We start from the raw sequence: 27,185 nt of genomic DNA on the forward strand, positions 1-27,185 counted from the left end.
GGTCTTGACCACCAACTTCCTTTGTGCCTAACAGTGTCTTCTGTATAGTAGGCTTTAATGAATACTTCCTGAATAAATGACTAAACAGGAGATATAACAAAAATAAGTGAGCATAAGTTGCCTATAATATTTGATACTTTTCAACATTAGAAGTTCTCTAAATATCAAAGTTTTTCCCAGGGAACTTAGAATCTTGTCATTTAACAAATAGGTTATATTAGTAGAATAACTTTAATCTAAAAAGCAATGAGAACAAAACACAAAATAAAAAGTGTTTAATTCCCTTTTGAATGTGTGTTGAATTCAATACAATTTGATAAAGCATTTTTCTAAGGCAAAGGAACCATTGTTACACTCAGAAGGTAATTGACTGCAAAAAATATATATAGTCTATGCTCTATGTTATTCTTAAAAAGAAATTCAAGATTTTATTCTATGTTTACTATGTTGCAAAAATGATGTCTTCTTTACAGCTCTGGACATCATGACAATGGCACGATAAAGGAATTTTTGTTGTTGTTTTTTCCTTTGCATTATCTTCATATACCAGTAAAAAATAAACTCTTCAATAAATAAATATATATAATAAATATTTGCAAAGTGAAAATGTATAAATAGGTCCATCCTTAAAAAAAAATGTTCCATCTTGGCATGCATGTTCCGTAGTCCACGTTTCATCCGGGTTTTTTACATGTAACTCCATAACCTGCAAAATCTTACAAGGTCCTCAGAATTTATGTACCAATAATTTTGGCCAACTGCGTTGATTTATTTCTTCAACATGAAGTGTCTATTTTATAATGTAACTTTTAAAGTAAACATAATCCAGAGAGGTGAGGTACCAGCAGCAAACTAGGTGGGGTTCCCATTATCCACAGTTTAACAGATTTTCAGCTTCAATTTTCCAGTAAGGACTGACCCAGTGTACCTAAGGGAACTTAATCCACGTATAAAGAGAGGTCTTGATCTGCTTCAAGTCAAAATGTGGGGGTTATTGTTTGTCCTTTCTCAATATCCTTTCCAAAGTCAGTCTCTCGCCAGAAAACATTCTGAGGGTCTTCCTGGGTTATTTCACGGTGCGAACTGTAACAAGAAGGAATGGTCGTAGTTTGGTTCTCCGGTAAAGACACTGTCACGCTTCAACTGTACATCAGTATGTCCTTGTACAATTCAGGCACTCTTTCCGGATCCACTGGTCTGGGCAGGAAATGTGTAAATTTCTGATGTCTTTTGGACCTGGCACCGTCTCTCGCGGTTCCGTCTTTGTTAAGCGCTACAAAGTACCTGCGGCCAGTGTCTCCGTGTTTATATATGTTGGATGAGTAGGTATTATACCAGTTCTCTTCAAATTGCTCCCTAAAGATGCATTCAGAAGTCAATTTCTCCTATAAGAGAGAAAGTAACTACCATTAAAAAAAACACCTTTGAGAGAATTTCTTTAGCAAAGTCTCATCGCTCTATTTTCACTGCTTTGCCTCTAACAACATCCTTGTCGAAGAAGAAAAATGGAGGAGCTGGTTTTGCTTTATTTTGTTTTAGTTCTTATGTTGTCTGGAATTCTTTCTCCCAGTCTGCTAAGCCTCCCAGAAGCCTAGTTCAAAGAACTTTCAGTTAAATATCAATTCTCAATTTTATTTCCAGACACTCAATAAATATCCAGAACTTTCCCATGCTCCATTATATCTCCCTCCTACCACCATCCCCACCAAACAGGCCTGTAGCTTATCTTGCTCTGTTGTTAGATGCCAAAGTTCTACATAGCAAGTTTCCACTCTCATTCTGAAACCTTTCAAGATCTTGTTAACATCCAAAGTCCTAATTCAAAAGCATCATTCCAAATCATGGATCTTCCCTTTATGTATTTACTAATTGTTTGATGATACATTCTCCATCATTAACTTTGATCTAGATGTTACTATTAGGTAAATGTAGTAAATAGTAAATTTCCAGTGATTTCTTGCCTTTTCAAAACAGACCACATGTTATCCTAAGGGAGAGACCACAGTCGCTTTTTGAATCGTGGCTCTTGTAATTATCAACACTGCAGACATGGTCAAGTATGGCTGCCATTTTCTGTTGTTGCTTACATTATCCTAAGACTTCATTCACTCATTTCCTATATGTGAAGGTCAGCAAGATATATATTTAGCTATGGAAGATGATCATGGGTGGAGAAAATTTACATTAAATGAAATATAAAGGTGAAAAGAATTTAACATGGCCAGAAGAAAATGACATTTTTCTCTGTCTCTAGCAGGAATAATCAAAATACAGAGGGAAGTAGAAAGACCCAGGATAATGGGCAGAAACTAGCAAACTGAAACCAATAATTGTTTGGGGTTTAAAAACTGAAATTGAGTTAGATACTACTGTCCCGACACATGGAAATTAACCAGGATGCAGATGTTTAATTTCTACAAGTGTATATTTTATATATTTCTTCTGACATGCATTGTTGGCAGGTATTTTACTGAACAAAAATGAATAGCGTTAATTTTAAGAATTATAATAATGTTTTTAAAATACGTACTGAGCCATAGAGTTCTCCTTTGTCATTCATTCCAAGGTAAAGACCACTGTCCACACCTCTAATACTGACCAGTCCCACTGCCACACTGATGAATTCCAGGATACCTGAATTTATAAACAAAATAATGACTTGTATTTATTAATGAACATAGACTACTGAAAAGAGTAGATTGGTATTGCTAAATATAGTAATGTAGGTGAAAGTCTGAAAAGTGCTATATAACTGTCTTATTATGATGATCCTCCCATTTTACAGGTGGAAAAAAAAGCTAAAAAGGAAAAATTGTCCATCAGGGTATAATGTTAAAGGTATAAAACCTTAAACCAGATTGACCTTCAGAGCTTACTGTAAAATTTACAGTAACATAATTTTACAGTAACTTACTGGCTAGTCTGAATACGCAAGTCGTAAATCTTCTTTGATGTTTCAGTTTCCTCATATACAAAATGGATGAAATGCATCTTTCCAGGAGAGTCGTATGGACCAACACATTTAGGCATTTAACAAGTGGAAACTATTATTATCATAAATTAGTACATAATAGAGGTATTCTTAGTCCTTTGTGATTCCATTAGTCAATTATAACCATGTTCTATTAATTGTTTTGTTTTGGTTTTGCTAACCATGACTCAAGTCAATCTTTTTCTAATGGCAGCAACCAGTATACCTTGTATGTGTATGTTAGTGTTTTATAGTTTATAAAGGACTTCTACTCAAAATTTCTCCCTGGTCTTCAAAAAAAAAAAAAAAAACAATTCACTAAGCTAGGTATGTAAGATAATATTATCCCCATTTTTACATATAAAGAAACTGAGGCACAAAAAAGGTTTATTGACTTGCCCTAGAATATGACATTTGGAATTAGTAGAAGTAAACACATGAACTCACATCGTTCTGAGCCCTAATCCAATGTTTCTACTCCAGGATGATACAGTGATTTCAAAACTTTATAGATTACGTAGTGTGCTGTCTCCTATTACATGGTTCTTAAAAATAAAATTGATAGTTCAAAGAAGTAAAGGGACTTTATAATTCATTAAACGTGATAGCCAAATACCAAGATTTTAGCATGCAAGTAGATTTTTTGCTATTTTTGCTAACTTTCTAAAATTATTTTTCTTTATCAATAGATAAACTAGGATCAAAAACTCTCCACTTAATACACTGATATGCCATAGTAAAAAAAATTAATGCTTCCCTATGCATTCCTTTTCTCTGTATACACTAACCTTTGGACTAATTCCTTTGTCTTGTTCTTTTGACTCTTTGCTGAAAGGATATATAGACATACTTTCTATGCTTGGAACTGCCTTCCGAGATAGCTTTCTACCCCTGCTCCTTTACCCCCTCTTCAGCTCTACAAACAGCATAAATGTGCACTAGTTAGCCCGATTCTTGCTCTTGTGTCATATCTTGATTTATTGAACAAGTTCCTGTTTGGACACTTGATGTTCCCAAGGCCAAGGGAAAGTACAAAATCTGGCTATTTGGTTATACAGAGGGTTCTATGCTGTTCAGAGCCTAATTCATTCTTTGGCAGAAACATAGATTCTTAAGCTCTAAACACAGATTCCTAAGAGCTCAAAGGAGCTCTCTCAAACTAGTGGTAGATCACGGAGAACACTAGAGCTATCAAGGATCCCACAGCAACCATGCACTACTAAATACACGACTAAGTGACTGAGCCACCCAGGCGCCCCATTGAGTGATTTCTATTAGAAAAAAAACACAAACCCAAAACATGATCAGTAGAAGAAGATATATTAACAGCATTTCATCCAGGATAAACTTACAAATGTATAATTACTTGAAATTGTATTGAATTTTAAATTCAAGTGGAAAAGCGTACCATGCCTCACATGTAACTTAATTCTCTTTAAGTATCTCATTTACATTAAGATGCTCTTGTCTTTCAGAGAACAGGAACTGATTAAACGATTAGGATGTATAATAGAACCAGTTTTCAAGTACAATAAAATATAAGTTTCATTTCCATATAAACCAATTATATAACAGGTCTTATAAAGTATCCATTTTTTTCTTGCAAAACCAAATGGTAAACCACCTCGACTCCATTTCTCATTTTAAGATAATGCTATCTTGTCCAAAACAATGTAGTTGTAGAAAGACAAGAAATCACATATCTCTTTAGAACAATGGCATTCAGTGGTTTCAAGTTGATTAAACAACATCTAAAACTTCATCCATAACCAGGCATTAATAATTTTGCAATGGTTCACAGAGATTTATGGGAACAAGGTTATGTGGTTGTTGTGCTCCTCTTATAGATTTTAGCCACACTTTTAAATTCTGATCCTTTTTCTCCTTGAGGAAATAGTATACCACACAGTAATTTGTAATCACTTGATTCTTAAATGAGATGTGACAAGTCTTTCTTATTTATAAAATGAGGTGGCAACTAAGCTAATTCCTTAACAAAGAGTAGACATGAAAAACCTTCCTTAAGAGGTAATCACAGATTTTAGATAGATTTTCTAATGCCCAGTGTCCCATAAAAAGACTTGGAGGTACTTTGTCTTTCTGGTATCATTTTCAAAGCCAGCCTTTTAAAAAATCATAATAAACAGGTGAGTCAACCCACAATGCAACCACATCAGACAGATCTATGGAGAATAGGGGAGAATAAAGGAAAAGCCTTTAAAGGAATATGTTTGATCTCAGGTTAAACTTTTTTTTTTAAGCAATGATTTCATGTTTACATATTAGGTAAAATCTTCCTACTGTACTACTGTGCAGAAAAACTCTATTATAAATATAGAGAGAACTCAGATAGGAAATTATATTAACCTCACTGAGACCTTTTTGCTTAGCTTCTATTGATGTGGTTTTGAAATTTTAAATACAGGATTCTGAGTTTTTCATTTAATCATTCACGGGCAAATTAGTATAAACTATCAAACATGTTATTTAGCATCACCAATAGCCATTCTCAAGCTGCTTCAAAATTCTCACTTTGATGACACATTAATGAGTTTAAAAGAAAAATAGCAAAATAATTTCATAATTAATCATTGAAGCACTAGTAAAAGAAGGCAAATACAGAGAGGAGCATATGATGTTATACAGGCTAAACATAAACTTTCTTCTCACCTACACTCCCCCTTGCAGTAAATTATGATGTGTTAGTGATTCAAGGCCACTAGGATGCACTGTAATGAATGGTAGAGGCTGTTCACACCTCCTTTAGGCTATGAAAACTAATCTGCGTTCTTTTCCCTTTGTGTAACAGTAAATATTTTGTTCCGATACGTAGCCTCCCACCATAAAGTGACTTGAACTATTACAAAATCGGTCCAGGTCCTATTTTTGCAATTACTAAATGCTTATGCAAAAATTTAGTAAAAGAAAAATGTTCTAGCAAGATAGGAATTCTGGTATACAATATCCTTTTCTTAAGGAAGAGATTTAAACACCAGTTTGATGAATGTCATCAAGCCTAGAAATATTTATAATCTCTTCCCATAGAATTGTATATCTTCCTGTAGTCTTATTAAGAGTCACAAAATGAAAAAAGCAACTGGTGTCTTTGGAGGCCACGGTTGAATCTCAAGTGTCTTAGTGGGAGAGAGCCAAAGCATAAGAGACTCTTAAAAACTGAGAACAAACTGAGGGTTGATGGGGGGTGGGAGGGAGGGGAGGGTGGGTGATGGGTATTCAGGAGGGCACCTTTTGGGATGAGCACTGGGTGTTGTATGGAAACCAATTTGACAATAAATTTCAAAAAAAAAAAAAAAAGAATCTCAAGTGTCTTAAAAGCTGAATTTCCAAGGCTATACTGTGTATCACAAGGGGATACTGTGTATCACAAGGGGTAGGGGTTAAGTCTAAACCTAACTTCTAGCTCCTCTACTCTTAGTCCTTACCACCCTTGTGTCCCTTTCTAAATCTTTCTAGTAGCCAGAAAATCTTTCTGTAATAAAAGGAATGCCATAATTCTTGAAGAAAACTGAGCCACCTGATGTCAGCAGAGTTCTTTAGAATCAGAATCTCAGCCTCCTCCATTTAGAAACCACTTTCTAAAAGTGACCCCAAGGTTGGCCAGTAGGTCATGACACTCTTGACTCATAGTCAATGGGAATTTGGAAGAGATCAGTGGAAGCTGCAAACATATGGGTTTTAAAAAGTTAATTTTCTAAGCCTTTAAGTGCTACCAAATGACCACCACATGCTCATTTCTACATCTAGAGTTACAAATGCCCCTGAAACTGAGATTTACACTTCTCCAAAGTTTTAATGAGTACTGCAAGTCAAAAAAGGGATGAGAGTATAAGAACAAGGGGAAGAGGACAAGAGAGGGCCATTCAGAAATGAGATTCTCAAAGAGCCCTCAGTGCGCTAAGGAAGAGAAAGGAAGACAGATGTTGGGCCCTTTCACATTGCTGCTGACAAGTAAACCCTATCTGTTAAAACTACAATAAATCTCTCCAGTGATGTCCCAAGTTTGATGACCAAGAATCCTTTGAGAATGCTACCGGGTTAACTCTAATATAATGAAAACCCCCGCAAGGGGGGGAAGATCCTGAGATGTTAGAACCTGGAAGCACCTTAAAAGTCATCACCTAATTTAAGCCCATCATTGTACAGAAAAAAAGAAAATTAAGGCTCGGGCTGTTGAAGGCACTTGCTAGCTCTACAGCTAGTTAGGGGGTAATTAACAATAGAGACCATAGGATTTCCCAATCTGGTGTCATAGGGATCCTTCGCCTGTTTATTTTAACCCTTTCTGTTCCCAGGCACTGCCGGAGGTATTCTGAAACACGTCCCTGTGTGTTCCCACCCATATCCTCTTTCGCTTCCCCATTTCCTCTTCCACACAGTCAATACGAAGATCTTTGCTTTCGGGTTTCACAATTTCTAGAGGAGCTTGGCTGAGCGACTGGGCATGCTCAGTAGCCGGATTGGCTCCCCCCCCCCCCCCCCCCCCCCCCCCCCCCCCCGCCCAAACAGTACTTGGGTTTTCTCGCCCAAACAGAACTTTCAAGAGCTCAAAGAATTGCAGGCAGGTGAGCCTTACAGCAGGGACGCTCACTGGAAGTGAATCTGTCACCTACCTCTTCGGGTGAACAGTTACGGTAAATGCTCCCACCCTGCACGGGAGCGACCCCCTGAGCAGTAGCCATGAAGTCACTGTCCACCCCGTAACCGCGGGGGCATGTTTAAAGAAGCAGACGGCTTCGGATGTTAATTTTTGTTAAGTAAATGGTGCTCGAGGCAATGTGAGAAGAAGCAGGAGAAACCAAAACAGATTTAAAAAACAAAACTAAAAACTGCCTGCGAGGTGAGACGTGCGAGGGAGACGTGATTCCGAGTCCTGGCCTCGCCCCAGGCAGCAGAAAAGGGCAGGGCCGCAAGGTGCGGGCGGAGCACCCACCCCTTCCCCTCCCGCCCCCGGCGTCTGGAGCTGCAGCCCTGCGGGAGAAAAGTCCTCCCTGTCCCCGCGCTGGCCCGCCCTTCAGCCCCAGCCCGCACCTCGCACCGGATAGGGTCCGCGCGCTCCCTCCGCACGGGCTGGCTCGGGGGTGCTGGGGAGCCGGTACGTACCGAAGAGGCTGTGGTCCTGCCGGGTGCCCTGCACGCTGCCGTCGGGCAAGATCTGCAGGTGGAAGCCCGTGCGGCAGTAGAGCTGCCGGCGGCGCAGGATGCCGTGCAGGTGCGCCAGCTCCGCGGCCCCGGGCCCGCCGCGGGCGCCCCTCTCCGCCGCGCCGCGGCGCTCGCCCAGCAGAGGCGGCCGCTCCCCTGCTGGAGGCAGCAGGAAGTGCGAGCCCACCTGCTGGCCCAAGCCCTCCAGGCCGCCGAGGAAGCCCCCGACTTCGGCTAAGGGAGCCATGGAGGGGCCCGAGGGAGAGGCGGACGATCCGGAAGACAAAAGACCCCCCAGTAAAAAAATGTAGCGGGGATGGGGGAGTGACTGGAGGAAAAATATAGCAAAACAAGCGCAAAAAGGCCCGGTTACTCCTGTGAGGTCGCTGACTGGACTTTGCACTGAGATAGCAGGGGAGTTTTCACTGTCTTGGAGCGATCTTCTCTCCTTGGGCGGGTGGGAGCCGGCTGCTGGCTTTGCAGAAACATCTATAGCTGCCGCTGCCAATACCGGGCTGGGCCTGGGGCTGGGACCGGGGGCTGAGGCTCCAACTCCGCCAACTGATCAGATCAGAGTCCTGTGTACATACACACCGAGTATATATGCGGGTCCTCTTGACATATGCTAATCAAGTCCTTTCATGCGCGCTGGGGAGGTGCTGTTTGAAATCTTAAACCGGCCTCCTCTCGACACGTTTTTGCTCTTCGGAAGTGACCAAAAGGGGCCCTTGACGGTCCTCTATCCATGCTGTCGCAAAAACCATTCCCACACTGGGCCAAAGCTAGCCAGCAACTCTGGGGAGGCGCAACTAAGGCCCCTCTTTGGGGTTGTCTTTGGAACAACCGTGATGCCGTTCAGCTACTGCTGTGCAACCGCCTTTGATGTGAACTCCTTTGCAGTGATAGATGGCTGCTAAAAAGGAGCCCAGCTTGGCAGGTATATAGAAGGGGAAGGGGGAGGGAGGTTGAGGAGGCGGGAGGAGGGGGTGGAGGAGGGGATGGGTAGGAGGAGGAAAAAGGGGAGAAGAGGAGGAGAATTGGACTCCTTGGGAGCTGCTGGGAGCCTGCAGTGGACAGGTGCAAAGAAAAGTAAGAGACAGAGAAGGAAAAAGGGCGTTACCTGAGGCTTAGGCCTGCCCAGACACACATGAAAGGAAAATCAAAGCTTTGACAGTTTAACTCACTAATTTTAAAACACTAATAAAATGTACAAGCATTACTTTTTTCTTTTATCATTTAGATGGGGGATTTTCTTTACATAATCAAGGTTAGGTTAGGAACACATACACCCCCCCCCCTTCCCAGGTTCGCTTTAATGTTTATCTTTTCTCAGATAGCACATGATCTAACCGAGATTGCCTTATATCTACATGGAAGTTTTAAATTGTGTGCTAAGGTCATGGGCTTTTCATCAACACAATAAAATAACATAGTATAAACAGGAATGTACGGATTAAGGGTAAACCCAAATACGTTGAAAAAAGATGGTTTACATTCTTATATTTGCCACAAATAGAAAATGAGTGGTGCCATAAATGATGAGTGGCCTCTGGGGCCCTTATCCAATCTAAGAGCATTTCCCTGTTCCTTTTAGTTGCATATTCTTTAAGGTTAGATTTTGTTGTTGTTGTTGTTGTTGTTGTTCATATTTTAATTATAAAAATGAGTCGATAGTGTTGATTCTCGACGTGTTTTTGAGACAGGAGAAGTTACTGGTAAAAATGTAAGAGTGCCTGTGTGTATTTGTAAACTAAAAAGTCATTGAAGTGAAGGAGATGAATACTTATCCATGTAAACCTTAAAACTTTGGTTTTGTACCACTAGTGAAATTCAAGATCTTCCCATTAAAATTTTTCAGTGGCAAAAGAGTTGAGAATCATTTGGCAGATTTATGTTCCCCCTAAGCAAAAAGTTTTAGGGAATCACTAAAGATTCATTTTTCAGTCTTATTTCATGGTCTGCTCAGCAAAAGCCTGAACCTGGGAGCACAAATGGATGTGACTGCTTTATTTTATCTGCTCGGCAGGGTTTTTTGCTAATTAACTGGCAGGTGCTTTAAAGTAGGTAAAGTTACACCTTTTCATCACTGCAGCCCTAAGTACTTACCCTTGTGCAACCAAGTTATAAAAGAATCCTTAAAGCAAGTGATTTACCGTTGATAGATATGAAATAAAACAAAAACACTAGCTAAAAACAATAAACAGAAAAATCACTCTAGAAATGTATATTCTAAGTCTGTTTTAAAGGTTGTACCAGGTAAATGTCGTATTATTTCACCTTTCAAATAACAGCGGTCTGTCTTGTAGTAGGACCCCCAAATCCACCATAAGCAAGATTTCAAAGCACATCTGTGTAAACATTATCACATCAGTGTAAAACATCAACCAATGAGCTTTTACTTTGAACCAAATCTTCTTAATTGCAGTGTTAAATCAAAGAAAGTTAGATCAAAGTTGTGTGAATCTCATAGCGGGATAACTAAAGTAGCCAGCACATACATTGATTACTTTTAAAGAGGAGGTACTTAAAGGTTTTAAAACTAAGATCAGGTGCCTTTTAATGAGGTTTATTTCAAGGTCTAAGTTCTGTACAACATCCAATACTGTTAATTATTCCGCAACGGATATCTAGCATCGTCACCTGCTCCTTGAGGTACCTGTTCAGTCTCTGAACTATTTCCCCACATGGACACTTTAAGCCCTGCTGGATGATCTATAGCCCTTAGACTGGTTAAGTCTCTTGTATTACTTCTAGATATTAATATCAGGAAATTTTACACCTGGTCACCAAAAGCCCCAATACTCTAATAATAGAGTTACCTTCTCTTTGTACAACTTGAGCATTTTCAAGTGCGTTACCTTAACTGATCACCACAATAACCCTATGAGATCAACACATCCCACTTTATAAAGAAAAACAAAAATGTCCTGGATTCTAGCTCTGGATTTAGTCCAGAGTCCTACATCTCAGGGTAATTTCTTTAAACTCTCTAAATGCCCCTGTTTCAGCTTTGTAAAGGAAGTACAATGTAACTCCTGCCTCATTCACTATGCCTAGGGTTGCTATGGGAATGTGGTTTTAAAACTACAGTTTTCTGTGCATCTAAGATGCTAGACTTTTCAGTTGTTGGGAAAATGTTTGCTTCATAATATAGCAAATGTGATTTGTTTGAAATACATAATAAATCTTTTTTCCCCCAAACCAAACCTTTAATGTGTAAGTTTTGAATGGTGCTTAATGCCATTTTATAAAGGGCCAGAATAGAAACAAAAAGATAAGGATTTCTTTTGTTTGTACTAGTCATGTGACAGGAAAAGATAACACTAAAGTTTTTTTTTTTTGCACATGCTGTGATGATATCATGGGAAGTTAAATAATTTTGAAGAGTGTTTTACAAGAGTGCATTATTCAACTTTTAAGTATACACTGCAATCTAATCAACTTCACCTATACTTCCTAGAGACCACACTTGCCTTGCTGTTATACAAATATGTGGTACAATTTCTACTTCCACAAAATGCAGTTACAGTTTTCCAGGCCATATAATTCCTATATAGCTTTTCAGCAAGCATATTGTCATGAATCTTTGTTTTTAACACACGAAAAAGAAGTCAATGGCTTTTGATACTTCTGCATGTGTTTAACTTGAGAGAAAGAAAAAAAAACGGATTTAAAAGTCTTGACTTACACCCTCAATAAAATAAAAGTACGTTTGCCTAACATTATTTATTATTTGTAATTACAAAATATTGGCAACAGCATAAATTTCCATACACAGGACACTAAATGAATAAATTATGGTACATTCATACAATGGAGCATTGTACAGCCGGGAAAAGAATGAGAAAGATGATATTATTAATGAAAAGAGCAAAGCTTTTGCACACTTAAAATATAGTGTAAGAAACATGTATATGCCTTTCTTTTTTTTTTTTGTCAAAGTTAAACATAGGATAGACAAACCAGAAACTAATGAAATTGGTTACCTTGTTCATTCATTATCTGGGATGGATGTGAATGGATTAGAAGACATGAGGGAGTGACACGTCTTTGAGAGCAACTTTTCATAGAGCTTTGACTTTTGCAGAAATATGTTTTCAATTTTTTTTAGGTGAAATAAAATTAAAAAGAATTAAGAGGTGGGGGCAGGGAACAAAACCAGCAACAAATGACCTAAGTGAATTCAAGTGACACAAAAAGGAGTAATGATCAGTTAAAAAACACTTAGTAATTTTCAAATAGAATTCTTTGACCAAATAACCAAGGTCTAAAGGCCAAAAGAAAAATACATGAACAAATATTAAATTTCAGTTACTAAGACTGTTTTTCTTAGTTGTAGAGGTTAGATTACTGTTTTGTAAGATCGAACAAATGAGTAAATATATTGACGATGAGACTTCAGTGTTTCACAGAGAATGGAGATACAAATATGAAAACAGACAAGACTAGAATGAATCCTGTAGTAATGAATTGGAATTGCAGTGATCAGTACCAGCATGTGGGGGGTGTGTGTGTGTGTGTGTGTGTGTGTGTGTCAATGTGTGCCTCCATTCTGACAACTAAAGAGGCCTAGATGCAAAGATACACCGGAGGCAAATGAGCACATGTCTCACATGAGCACATGTCTAGATCTTAGTTTCTTGATTTAATCTTCCATTAAAATGACCCAGGGAAAATGTCTGATCCCAGGACTGGGGCAGCTCTCTTTCTTTCTTAAGACTATTTTTTTAGAGCAGTTTTAGGTTCACACCAAATAAGAGTAGAGATTAGAGATTTCACATCTTCCACCAGAGTGGTATATTTATTACAATTGATGGACCTATACTGACAGGTCATTATCACCTAATGGTCATAGTTTGCATTAGGGTTCACTTTTGGTGTGTTGTATATTGTGTTCATGGGCTTAGGCAAATGTATAACGATATGTACCCATCACTATAGTATCATACAGAGTAGTTCTACTGCCCGAAAAACCTTCTGTGTCCACTCACTCATCCTTCCTCCCCTTCCAACTCCTGGCACCACTGCTCTTTTTACTGTCTTCATAGTTTTGCCCTTTCCAGAGTGTCATGTACTTTGTATCATACGGTACGTAGCCTTTTCAGATTGCCTTCTTTCACTTAGTAATATACACTTAAGATTGATTCCTCTATGTCTTTTTATGGCTTTTATAGCTTATTATCCCTTAGTACTGAATGCTATTTCATTGTCTGGATATACCACAGTTTATTTATCCATTCACCTACTAAAGGTTTTCCTGGTTGCTTCCAACTTTTGTCAACTATGAGTAAAGCCTCTATAAGCATCTGTGTGCATACTTTTGTGTGGACATGACTTTTCAACTCCTTTGGGTAAATATCAAGGAGCGTGACCTCTGGATTGTATGTTAGACTATGTTTAGTTTTGCAAGAAAATGCCAAATGTCTTCCAAAGTAGGTGTACAATTTTGTATTCCCTCTAGTAGTGAATGAGGGTTCCTATTTGCTCCACATTCTCACCAGCATTAGATGTTGTCAGAGTTTTTATATTTGACTGTTTTAATCAGTATGTAATAATATTTCATCTTAATTTGTGATTCCCTAATGACATATGATGCGAAGCATCTTTTTATATGCTTATTTGCCATATGTGAGGTATCTGTGAAAGCCTGTGGCACATTTTTAAATCTGGTTATTTGTTTTCTTGTTGTTGAATTTTAAGAGTTCTTTACATATTTTGGATAATAGCCATTTATCAGATGTGTCTTCCGCAAATATCTTCTCTCAGTCTGTGTCTTGTCTTCTCCTTCTCTTAACATTGTCCTTCACAGAGCAGAAGGTTTTAATTTTAATGAATTCCAACTTATCAAGTGTATCTGTCATGAATTGTGGAGAACTTTTCCTTATGGAAGAATATCAACTAATAAATACTGAAGGAATGATGGAACTACCAAATGGCCATTTTGCAGCCCTTCATAGGATCATTGCTAATCCAGTGATATCATCAATGCATGCTAAAACTAGGGGGTAAAAGTTAGATGAAGAAGAGACTATTTACATAATCTCAAGTACTCCCTCAAAAATTGTTTCTCGATCACAAAGAGAAAACAGTAACTTCTAGTGGATTAATCTAGTGAATACTATTTTAACCACATCATGAAAGTAAATAACGATAATGGGACAAACCAGTGCCATGTGCCTCTTAATATCTTAGGGAAGGATACGATGTCATTTATTTGGTGTTCCTGTCAAAAATGCATAAACTACTCATGAGGAAACATCAGATAAACCCCAACTGAGGTACATTCTGTAAAACAACTGGCCTACATGCTTCTAAAATGTCAAAATTAAGAAACACAAAGAAAGGTTGAGGAACTGCTCCATACTAAAGGAAACTAAACAGATGTGAAAACTAAATGTGTCGTATGATCCTGGGATGGAGTGTGAACCAGAAAAAAATAAAACTATAGGGGACATTATTGAAACAACTGGCAAAATTTTAATATGGATTGTGAGTTAAATAATAGTTTTGTATCTACATTAAATTTCCTGATTTTGCCAGTGTACTGTGGTTATATAAGGAAAAGTCTTAGGGAATCCCAAATAGAACTTTATGGATAAAGGGGCATGACGTCTGCAAAATTATTCTCCAGTGGTTCAGAAAAAATTATATATGCAACCATAAACAGAAAAAGAGAATAGATAACAAATCAGGTGGAGTGAAATGTCAACAAAGAATGTGAATAGAGGGCCACTTGTAACTTTTCTGTAAGTATGAAATTACATCAACAAAAAATTTTTAATGTAGATTTTGAAAGATCACATCTCAGATATTAAAAGCACTTTAATTATAGGAAAGAAAAATGTAAACTCAACAGGTATTATGTAAGATAATTGACATAAAACCAGAATTCCTGGGCTATTTGCATAGAAGAGTTTCAGTCTGCACAAAATCCTAAATCTGGATCAGAACAAGTTTGATATTTTCTGTGAACAATATTGACCACACATGGAAAAAGGAAAATTAGCTGACCATGAAATCACATAATTTTGGGGACCAAATTTAAACGGAATAAAATTTTGACACAAATTGAACATCTTTGTTGTTGCCTACTTGTTTCGGGAGCATCAACTACTCTAATCCAGCCCCCCTTCCACTTTACCCATCTCAGAGAGTAACAAGAGAAATTAACAACACAGCTTGATTTTTACCTTGTATTTTTTTCTTTCCTTACTCACTTTTCTAGATACAAGCAAGATATTGCCACTGAATGGTTATGAGACCTTGAGAAAGTTACATCACTGGAGCCCATGAGCTCAATTTTTTCCTCTATAAAATTGGACTAATAACATATGTTCTATCCAACTTGCAGAAGTATTGTCGGAATCCTAGGTGTATGAAAATCCATTAGTGCTACAGCATCTAAGTGATTATTATTTTTTAAATTTTTTTAATTTTTTTTATCTTTGAGAGAGAGAGAGAGCACAACTGGGGAAGGGGCAGCGAGAGAGGGAGACAGAATCCAAAGCAGGCTCCAGGCTCCAAGCTGTCAGCACAGAGCCGGTTGTGGGTTTCGAACTGACAAGTCCTGAGATCCCGGCCTGAGCCCAAGTCAGATCCTTAACAAACTGAGCCACTCAGGCACCCCAGTAAGTGATTGTTTTAATGACAACAATCATCGCCAGTTTTCCCTGGGTTTGGGGCCATTTGGAAGTAGCCTATTTCACGGCATCTGGCAAAACATACATAATTTTTTCACATGTCATGTGATCTTCTGTCATCATTTGAATATATCATAAAATTATAGTGTGAAAGTATTTCATATTTTTCATGTCACGGAAGGAAATTGCCAACTCACCTCAACCAAACACCTTCATTTTGCAGATGAGGAAAGATTGCTTTCAGGAAAATGCCACCTCGTTAATGGAGAAACCCTAATTAAAATTAAAATGGTTCACATCTATTTCCAACGCTGTTCCGACCCAACCTGCTGCAAATACCCAAGTAGGTAAAAGAAGTGGATTCTCTGGAGCAACTGAAATATACCTGATTTAAAAAAAAAATGTGATACAAGTTGACATCATCACTCGTACACGTTACTTTATTTGGTTCCTCCCAGAATCAGCAATTACAGAGTGGATTAAGAAAAATAATGATAGTTGCTTTTTTTTCCATTGCTTATTACCTCCTAACTATGAATGTATCCACAGATGCCACTAAGCCTCTTTGTTTTTCATTTCTTCATTTTCAAAGTAAAGAAACAATATTTTAAATAGAATATGTTTTGTCCTACTGAAACATAATGCACATGAACACCAAAAGAATATTATTGTTATAATAAGTAAAAATCAAATCATCAGTATTCAAATGAATTGCATTTTTTGACGGCATAAAATTACCATCAAAAATCTGATTTTTTTTAAAATGACACTCTTCCAAATAAAGAATCTATTCATAAAATTCAGGAAGTCGATAGATTTAAATAATTAATGAGTTTGTTCATTGTCTCTCCTTAGAATGAGTTAGAAATAAAACACACCATTATAAGCATGGAGATACAAGAGTTTAATTTATTGTAACATCAATAATATGGATGAATTACATTCTTTTTGAAACAACAGAAAATGGAAAAGTGATTAATTAAACTAACTTGAAATTTCATATCTTTCCAGCAAAGTAATATGATAAGAGTAACTGAAGCTTTATTTACCCATTTTTCTCCTCTAATTAGAGGCCTCCGATAACCAGTCCTGTTTTTGCAGAACTGGAGCCTTGCCGCGAGCAAAAACTGCTCAGAGGACTGGAGCTAAGTAAGTGCTGAAGTAGAGAGGAGAATGCGGAGAAGGGGAGAGGAGTGAGGGCTCAAAGGCACTTCTGACATTTTGGCACACAATTTAGGAAGACGTAAATAGCTTTCTAGAACGGTCACTCCGCACAGCGTTAGTTAGCACACGGGAGGCTAGCGATGCTTCTGGTACCAGCTGTGCAGGTGACATGTTGCCAGCTACCTCCACCCTGCCCTGAAGGCGTGTTAGAGAAGACAAGGCAAACCTCAATTACATTACTGAATGCCAAGAATACAGGTCCCAGTAGTACAGTTATTGAAATACGTCACATTTACATGCAATCTGGTTTGAATGTCAATCCAAAGGGCAACACACTCCTAACCGTGGTCCTCATGCTAGAATGGATGGTCCCTGCAGGCAGGAATCTTTGTCTCTTTTGTTCATTAATGTATATCAAGCCCCTACAAAAGCACCTAGCATATTTTTTTAGACTTGATAAATATCTATTGGTTGATGGATATATACACCTGAAGATTTCTCCATAAAACATGAAGGGCTTGCTTAGATGTTTTAATTAATTTTTATATTTTCCCCTGAGAGCTTCTAAGTCATAGAATGTATATTCAATGGTGTAAAATTTAATTTGGCTGTTAGAAAACACGAGCACGCTAGGAGAAATATTCTTTATCCTAAGAAATAATAATCTCTGCTCATAAACCCATGCCCTGAGGGAAAGGACCGTTCTCACCACAGTGGCAGAGAGGCAGCTGGTCTCCCATGGGGTCAGCCACTAGAGGACGGTGTGGGTACACACGCTGCGAGACCCTTGGTAAGGCCAACAGGGACCTTGATAGACAAGAATGAATGCTGCCAAGTTTCACTTCAGCTTCTAGTCATACTGTTGGTAAATTCCTCCTGCAAGTCTCCCTTCCAAAAAATGAAAACAGAAAACGGCACAATTATAACGAGCGTGTCATTGGCAAAGATAAAAAAAAAAAAAAACACAGAAAAACTGTGAAGGTGTCAATAATCTTAGCAGGAATAAAATGCAGCTCAGCACATACTGTACAGCTGTCAGGAACCCGTGAAGTGTTGACGCTGAAACTATTTGACTCCGGCTATTCTTGCGAACAAGGCTATAAGTTTCTAGCTGGCGATGAAATTGAGAAGGAGTTCAAGGACAGGGAGCAGAGTCGAGTAAATGGCAAGGAACAACTACGTTGCGAGTAGGTTGTTGTCATACCAGACAAGTAAGAACAACAGTTCTTTGAGAATTTTAACACCCTTAAACCTGCGTGTGTCAGAATCTACACCCAAAACACACGATCACAGCAGCAAATAGCCTTCCTGTGGGTTTTGGAAATAAGAGATGAAAAGTTCGGACGGCAGCCTTTTATGATTGACTTCAGTAAACTCAGATCCACGACTATTTCCTCAAAGTTATCAATGTAAATACTAATGAGCTGTAACAACCAGAATGTTTTATTCAGGACAATCATTGAACCTAGTTTATTGGCCTGTTTTTCTGAATGTTGACCAATATTTTTTTTTTTACTTTTTTTTTAATTTGAGAGAGAGAGAGAGAGAATGCAAGCAGAGGAGAGGGCAGAAGGAGAAAGAGAGAGGATCCCGAGAAGCCTCCACACTGAGGGATCCCACGATCCTGGGATCATGACCTGAACCATAATCAAGAGTCGGACGCTTAACCAACTGAACCACCCAGGCACCTGCACCAATAATTTAATTCATACCTTTATTCTTTATTATCCTAAAGAAAGAACCTCTATTCATGTTAAATTTGCATGGATTTTTTTGTAATTTTATAAAAACAAGTATTTGTCTTTCATTAAAAAATATATGTTCTTTTCTAAGTGTGTTTATTTTAAGATAGAGCATGAACATGAAAGGGGCAGAGGGAAAGGGAGAGAGGGAATTCCAAGCAGCCTGAGGCTTGATCCCACAACCCCGGAATCATGAGCTGAGCCAAAGTCAAGAGTTGGACGCTTAACCGACTGAGCCACCTAGGCACCCAAAAAATATATAAGTTCTTACTACACAACAGGTACTGTCTGTGTTTGGTAAAAGGCAAAACCCAATCTCTATCTTCCTGCTGCTTATGGTCTAGCTGGCTGATGTAAACAAGTAAAGGAAAACAGTATAACAATGATACTATGAGGAGGAAGTTCAGAGTACTTCGTTGAAAGCACATAGCAGGTTAGGCTAAACTGGCCTTGGAACTGGGAAGCATTTAGAAGAAGTTACACCTAAGCAGAGTCCTGTTAGGAAATGCCAAAGAAAGGAGGAGAAGCGGACAGAAGCCAGATCCGGAAATATGTCCCAGTAAGGCATGACCCAAACAGTTTCCTCCTCTCTAACACTCAGGCCTTAGACTAAATTATCTCTATGGTCCCATTCAATCTAACATTTTATGATTGTTATCCAAGTTTCAAGGTAAAATTTAATTGAAAAAGAAAATTCAGTAGCTTTGCTGTAAAGATTAATTTTCACAAACCCCTCTCTTCAAATCATTAAAAAAAATTTTTAACGTTTACTTATTTTTGAGAGATAGAGACAGAACATGAGAGGAGGAGGAACAGAGAGAGAAGACACAGAATCTGAAGCAAGATCCAGGCTCAGAGCCCAACAAGGGCTCAAACTCACGAACTGAACCATGAGATCATGACCTGAGCCAAAGTCAGATGCTTAACTGACTGAGTCACCCAAACGCCCCTCTCTTTAAATCATTTAAATTCTCTTCTTGGAGTGCCTGGGTGGCTCAGTCAGTTGAGCGTCCCACTCCAGCTCAGGTCATCATCTCGCGGTCTGTGGTTCAAGCCGCCTGTCGGGCTCTGTGCTGACAGCTCAGAGCCTGGAGCCTGCTTCAGATTCTGAGTCTCCCTCTCTCTCTCTGCCCCTCCCCTGCTCATGCTCTGTCTCTCTCTCTGTCAAAAATAAATAAACATTAAAAAAATTTTTTTTAATTCTCCTTTTCTTGAAACCAGAACTTCAAAGAAGGTAAGAAAGGTTCTAATGATGAAACTCAAACACTGACATTTTATCAAAAGAAATATGTAGATAATGATATTTTTCTGTATACGTGAGATTCCAACTTCTGAAATTTCCTTAAACATAATTTCTGTAGATGTATCTGCAAGTTCCCATTATATGTGACTTACTATTTTTGTCTCTAACATAATCCACTTACAGCAATATGTAAACTGTCTTTCAAATTATGATTTTTTTTAAATTAATATCACATTTAAAGCTCAACTAAATTTCAATGCAAAGCTGTGTCATGGTCAGTTACCGCCTTTAAGGCCTCTCTTCCAAGGCTCTAGTTCCATGTTTTAACATGGCCTCTTCTAGCTGGATGTCATAGGAGTCCTTCATAGTTATCAGAAAAAGGTTAGAAGAAAATTAATTTTCATCTGCAGACTTGGAAATAAGAAGAAAGGAGCATTCACAAAATGTTCTGAAATTCATTTCTCATTTGTTTTCACTTTTAAAAGACTTAATGACGAGTTGCTCTATTACCCTGACTTTTAGTTCATCCTTCTTCTTCATATGGTTCATTTTCAGTTTGAAAAAGTACATGGGTTGGATAATGACCTTGAATTTCACACACTGTTGTCATCATCATTTGATGTTTCTCTTTATTTAAAATTCACTCTAGGGACAGACTCTTCACAGGCACATAGATGTTTAATAAATCCGTGTAATTATTATAGTTAGCCATAGTCAAGAGGTCAATGATTAATTCTAGATATCATAGAACACAGGTCTCCATTACATAGGTTTTGATCAAAGCATATGCCCTGAAACAAATACCACACACAATAAAATTCTAATCAAATATGGTTTCCTTACATGACACTGGAAGGATGGAGGAACAGACCTACTTAATCTGGAATAATTTGTTGAAGGAGACCCATGCACCTGCATGATGATGTTAGAGCAGCTCATTGAGTGGTTTTCTACAAAGTCTTATCATCAAGTGAAAGGTTCATTTCATTTCCCTTGATGTGGTGGTCTGAGGTTTACAGGTTCCTGAACAGAATGTTTGCAACAATCTTGAAAAAATTGCAATCCTTTCCAAAGGGCAAGAGTTTTGATATGCTTCAGTTGCCAAGGAACTTATGAACACCCATATTTTCAGACTTTTAGTTTTTAGATCAGTCTCCAGTGTTTGAGGCACACTGATTTATTTTAACAGAAAAAGATATTGCATGGTGACCTAAATCACTTGATTACTTTGGCTTAAGTATCACTACCTTCCTGTGGACAAAATAGAAATTTTAAGTGCAATAAATATTAGGTATTCTTTAGATGTATTATATTACTGTATTGTAAATTTGAAATAATATATTTTGATCAAACCTGAAGATTAACATTAACATAAAGCAAGATCTAATTAGCTGGTAAGATCAGAGCTGATTCTTACTGGGTATCAGCTGTTAAATGCACAGCTTTTTAACTGGAGAGTTGCAGACTCAGGTCAAGAGTGGTCTCCACCTCCTCCCTTCCAAAAAAGAACAAAGAGTAACCTCCACCCAAATAATCTGACGGTTGCCAGAGGGGCAGGGAGGGGGGATGGGCAAAATTGGCAAATGGGGGCAGAGAGACAGGTTTCTAGTTATGGAATAAATAAGCCATGGAGCTAAGAGGTACAGCATGGAAAATACAGTCAATGGCATAGCATTGAATGTGACAGATGGTTGCTACACTTGTGATGGGCGCAGCATAGCATACAGACTTGTCCAATCACTATGTTGTATACTGAAACTAATGGAACGTTGTGTGTCAATTATATTCAATTTAAAAAAGAAAAGTGGTCTCCAGCTGGTTCTGGGTAGTCAGTTGTTGCCATCCAGACCCGGGATGATTCTTCAACTTCAAGCCTTTGGAACAGCAAATATAATTAATTGGAAAGAGTAAAAATAATCCCATAGTAATATCTTTATATAGGTTGACTGAAACCAATTAATAACCCCAAGAAGGGAAGGAAAGTTGTTAACCCCTACTGGCTAAAACATGGGTCAATTAATTTGCTGTTTGTGGCTAAAGGTAAATTTTTAATTCTAACCTTTTTTTTTTCTTTTTTTGGCTTAGTCTTGTGTCCTATTCATGGTGTTTCCTTCTGTGTGAAACATCGGTCTTCAAAACTCCCAAACACGCTAACAGATGTGGTCATCATTAGGTGCCCACTACTAGTGTGCTGAATCCAGCTTGATAGAACTATCCAGCTCAATAGAACTGATTATTAAATTTTCGGGAATTTAGTGAGCCAGTTGTTAGAGGTCGAGACATTATTAAAAATTAAAATATATAAACTTACAATTAGATACATTGTATTAAATCAAAGGTAACAGGTACTAAACACTTATCACTTCCCAATTATTTTTCTATAGCTATTATATCTTTCTATGTGTATAGTGGAAATTCTTTATGACAATGTACTACTCATGTTCATAGCAGTGGACCACGTAGGTCTCACTACATAGGTCTCTAGAGCTGATCTAGTTACCATACTTCCTGAGACTCAATACCACTTTTCCCTGGGGCGATATTTTATCCTAAAAATATGTCTTTATTTGAACTAGTGACATTTCTTTGTATTTCTTGCAAGTTAATGTGCCTTAAAAAAAATAAACTGTTTCAAATTCTGTTTCTGATTCCAGTATAGAAACTATATAGATGTAGGGCAGAATATCAAGGTGCAAGTCCTGATTGTGTGACCCAGAGAAGATTCTTTAACTGACAGTCTCTCAATTTCTTCATCAGAAAAAAAGTTAAAACTGCAGACATTTTAGTGGTTTTTAAGGTTTAAGATTTTACAGAAATGTTTCAGGCCTGGCTATGGGAGTTTAGAAGGAGGCTTTAAGTTCACAACGTCTGAACACCCTCCTATGTTCAGCTAGAAACATTCTGCTGTTATTTACTTTGTATTGGGGCGTTTCTATATCAGATTTCTTTTGACATTTTCCAGTCGGTACTCCCCAGCCTACCCCTAAGAACTTTATAAGTTTACAAACTTTCCAGATCAATCTATCTCTACATTCTTTTCAGTCTGCTAAATCTTTCAAGGGCAAATATAAAATGTTCACATGCATATTACAGAAACATTTAAACATTTTCCACTTTTTCTGTTCTATTATTTATACTGTCTTCTCTGATTAGAGAGTTGCAAGGAAACCAAGGTAGTCCCATAACACAGCTCAGCCCAATCTGATAGCCTGCTTTGCACAGACATATTCATTTACCAACGTACTTCTTCCTGTGAATTCTGGCCCTGATCTGAAAATTTTGCTCAGCACAGTGTTCTGCATAAGCAATACCAATCGATTGGCTTTGGCAAGAAATGAAACTGGTTTGCCATCTCACTAATCTTCTGTATGTATGTATATGGACTTACTTTATGCTATATTTGATTTCTCTGATGGTCCCCTCTTGGTGTTGATCTTCCCATCTGTTCTGAAGGCTGCCCTTCTGTTTGGTTATCTGCCCTTTCAGCAATTTCCCATCCAACACCTGACAGTTTGGGATCAGAGCCAGAGACAAGGGTATATAGTGGTTGTACCACCAGATACCTACTGGGTCTGTCCATATGGACATTGTACAGGAGAAAGTGTTATAAGTCAAAGAAGGTAAAACACTGAGTTGTGGCTTAAAGTTCTTGTTTTGGTATTTTCTTAGCAAATAAGGAAAATATCTACTGAGCATCTTCTTAAAGGTTTTCAGGCACTAAAAGCCTTTTAGTAAGGTACTCCTTGGTTAAATCTCTTCAGGCTATATCAAAATTATCTACCTTTTCCATTAATTTCCAACTCCTCAATCAACTCTTCATAATTGAGCCAGTCCTCTAGTATATAACACATTCATGTAAGAGCATTAGGAAGAAAATCTACTTTTTATTTCATATAAACTTTTTATTGAAGTATAAGACGCATTAAAAGTATATACAAATTATAAGTAGACAGATTTATGAATTTTCAGGGTGAAAACACTGTCTACTCTGCATCAAGATCAAGAAATAAAATATGAACAGAACTCCAGAATCCCACTTAGCCATTTTCTAGTTACTTCTCTGCATCAGAGGAAACCACTATCATGATTTCTTATACCACGTGTGTGTATGTATGTATATGTATATATTGTTATTGTTTTTGAACATTATAAATGGAATAATATACTTGAATCTTTTGTGCTCATCTTCTTTGACTCAACTTTCTGTTTGTGAAACTCATCGACATGAATGCATGTAGTGGCCGCTCAGTAATTTCCACTGCTATATAGCATTCAGTTGTGTTTGAAAACACCACACTTTTAAAAACCAAATCCAAAAAATAATAAAAATAAAAAATAAAGATAGAAACCATATCTAGGCCACTGTTGATAAACATGTGGAGACGTTTTAGTCTTTGGCCCCTTACTACTATCTCTCTATGTGTCTTTGGGTACAAATAAATATTTATTTCTGTTGAGTGTTTCACCTATGAGTGAAATTAATGGGTGATAGGGTATACATGTGTTCAACTCTTGTAGTTACTGCCAACAGTTTTAGAAAGATTGTATTATTAGTCATGCTTGTGTAATGGATGGTCATTATATTGCTCTGAGGGTATTCTCTTTCAGAAGACAGCTTTTAATGGGCAGAGAAGTTTCGATCACTATAAGGCATGGAAATGACTATGGGGCAACTGAGAAAGGCCTCACTTATTTTCAGGCACGAGAAGGCTTTGCTAATAGCAGGTCTGAGCGGCTATTCCTTGTTTCCCAAATATATAAGAAAACAAGTTCTTGCCACCCAATGGAGGACAAAAACAGCAAGAATTGAACAGTGAGACACTTGGCAAAGACCCTGGAAATCATATAAAGTCAGAAACTATATAAATCAGCCTGGACAGATATAATAGTCAAAGTGGGCTTATTTCTTGTCTTAAAGTTAAGAACTTAAATGTGTACAACTGACAGCTTGGTTGTTGTCACCAGTGAGATCTGTAATAACAAAAAGGAAAGGAAGTATCAAGGTCAATTCACTGACCTTCAGCCATGGATCGTGCTGGGATTCCTCAGAAGACCAAAAGAATCTGATGGAACCCTGTTGCTTTAAGGCTTGAAGTCCAGCAGGATTATGCCAAAATATGATATGTACAAGGAGGACTTCAAATCACAAAATTTATTATTCCCAAATCAACCCTTCTCCACAACCACACTCTATCTCTGATCCTTCCTTGCCAACCCCTTGCTTTCTCCTTTCGGTCTTCTGTTTGCATTAATTGTATTTCCAGATATGCAACTTGGTTTATCAGCTCCTTTAGCCTCCGATGAAGTACTTTATTTCCTTGTCTTCTGAATTGCCTTTCCATCTTGGCCTCTTCCCCCTACAACGATAAAAAATTCCCTTCTTCATTTAATAAACATTAATTGAGGCTCTACTCTGTGCCAGCAGCTCGACTAAATACATGCTCTGGCCTAATAGAACGTAGACACAGCTTAGTTTAGACCAAGGGGGAAAACAGGGGACAAAATGCTGTCAGTTTGTCTTTGGGGGTAGAAGATAGTCAAAAGAAAAAACAGACCCTTAGTGACTTGGGTCATTTGTTTTCATAGCACTGGATGCTGAAGAATGGAGTTCCAGACTCCTAGTGGCTAGCCCCATGAAGACCAAAGACCAAGAAAACACTGTGACCCCAGAAAACACATCTCTCCCACCACTTTCTCCTTTAAATTTGTTAATTGTACCTGAAGATGGGGACAATATGTATGACAACTTTCCCAAGAGACAAGGGACTTCCTGAAGCTTTGCTCTTTGGCTGGTAGCTTCCCTCTGTCGGAATTGAGTGCACCTGCTGGTAGGGGGCTCGTATGCCCCAATGTAGAACCTTAGATAAAACTGCTCCTTTTTTTAACTAGTCAAGATTTCAGTGTTCAGAGTGAGTAACATAAGGTGAGAGGAATATTTTAATAGGAGTTTTGTTAAGCAAGACATTTCTGCCTAGGCATGACACATATTACACTTAAAGTTCACATTTCCAAAATGTAAAAGTCACTCCTTTTTTTGCAATTTAAAAAGTAGTGAAAAGTTAAAATAACTAGGTGATAGTATGGAATTTTAATAGGGAAGTATTAAAGCAATTGTAGGGCAGTTGTAGGTTTTGAAAAGAGAAATGACATGTGAAAAATGCTCTGAAGTATTTATATATGCTTTACTGGTATGCTTGGAGCATTTTGGTTAATTCGGACCATGAGCTTGGAAGGTGATCACCTATTCAATTCTATTATTGTATAGGAAACTGTGTCTTCCAAAGCATTATAAGGTTATATTACTGAGACAGCAAAATCAAGAGTCCAAATCTTTTGCTGGCTAGTTTATCACTCTATATTGATAAATATGCTTCCTTGAAAAACCTTCTTTTGGCTTGATCCCTGCTGTTGTAAACATTTAAAAATGCTTCAGAACATTTCTTTTTGCTTAGACCATAGTGAACATAAATGAATGTTTTTTTGAATGTAGACTCTCACTGTGGAGTAGGGACATTTTTGGATATCATTGACGTGCAGGAGAATTGACAAAATTTGAAGAGGGGCACCTGGGTGGCTCAGTTGGGTCATCGTCTGACTCTGGATTTTGGTTCAGGTCATGACCTCTCAGTTCATAAGTTTGAACCCCGTGTCCGGCTCTGCACTGACAGTTCAGAGCCCGTTTGGAATTCTCTCTCCTTCTCTCTCTGCCCCCACTCCACTCGTGCTCTCTCTCTCAAAATACATATATAAACTTAAAAAAAAGAAATTTTGCTTTTCGAGGGAAAGTATTGTGGACAGTTATAAACAGAATAATTTTTGCATACAGAGAGAGCTCTATCCAAAGTCCTGCAGATACTTGACAAACCTAAATCCAGCACCTCTCACAGCAGAACTTGGTTTCTAGCCAGAGAAATGACTTGCAGGGGCTATATTAAATTTATTTGAGCAAGAAAGAACATATATGCGTACTTGAAGTGCGTAGATGGAGACTTTCTGTCATTTTCCTGATCTGTAATATGATGCTACTGTGTTACCACCTTAATTCCCCTTAGAGCTCTTCAGCTTTTAATATGCAGGCAATAAAAATTCATCAGTCTGTCCAAGAATTCTGCCATTAGGCCCTGTTGGAAATTTATGAGGAAATCCGGAAATTGTGTTCAGTTCAAAGTAAACAATGCCAGAAAAAGAACTGTGTTATATATCCACAGAGTAAATGTTTCTTTAGGAATACTAAAATTTCCCAAAATTCAGAGAAGGTAGGAATT

General features: G+C 38.0%; 1 protein-coding gene and 1 long non-coding RNA gene across 2 annotated transcripts; one reads left to right on the top strand and one right to left on the bottom strand.

The window, feature by feature from the left end:
- Window positions 1-283: 283 nt before the first annotated feature.
- On the bottom strand, window positions 284-8,557 carry FGF20 (fibroblast growth factor 20). Its single transcript, XM_049631702.1, has 3 exons — window positions 8,093-8,557; window positions 2,531-2,634; window positions 284-1,385 (listed from the first exon to the last, which is right to left on the bottom strand). The coding sequence occupies exons 1-3, from the start codon at window positions 8,376-8,378 to the stop codon at window positions 1,140-1,142; spliced, it is 636 nt and encodes a 211-aa protein (XP_049487659.1). The 5' UTR covers window positions 8,379-8,557; the 3' UTR covers window positions 284-1,139.
- A 7,446-nt stretch (window positions 8,558-16,003) lies between these two features.
- Window positions 16,004-18,715, top strand: LOC125924017 (uncharacterized). Its single transcript, XR_007458219.1, has 3 exons — window positions 16,004-16,114; window positions 16,842-16,920; window positions 18,469-18,715. It is a non-coding gene; the product is annotated as an uncharacterized LOC125924017 (long non-coding RNA).
- Window positions 18,716-27,185: the final 8,470 nt, after the last annotated feature.

Source organism: Panthera uncia, chromosome B1, assembly GCF_023721935.1.
Source record: "Panthera uncia isolate 11264 chromosome B1, Puncia_PCG_1.0, whole genome shotgun sequence".
Taxonomy (NCBI): domain Eukaryota; kingdom Metazoa; phylum Chordata; class Mammalia; order Carnivora; family Felidae; genus Panthera; species Panthera uncia.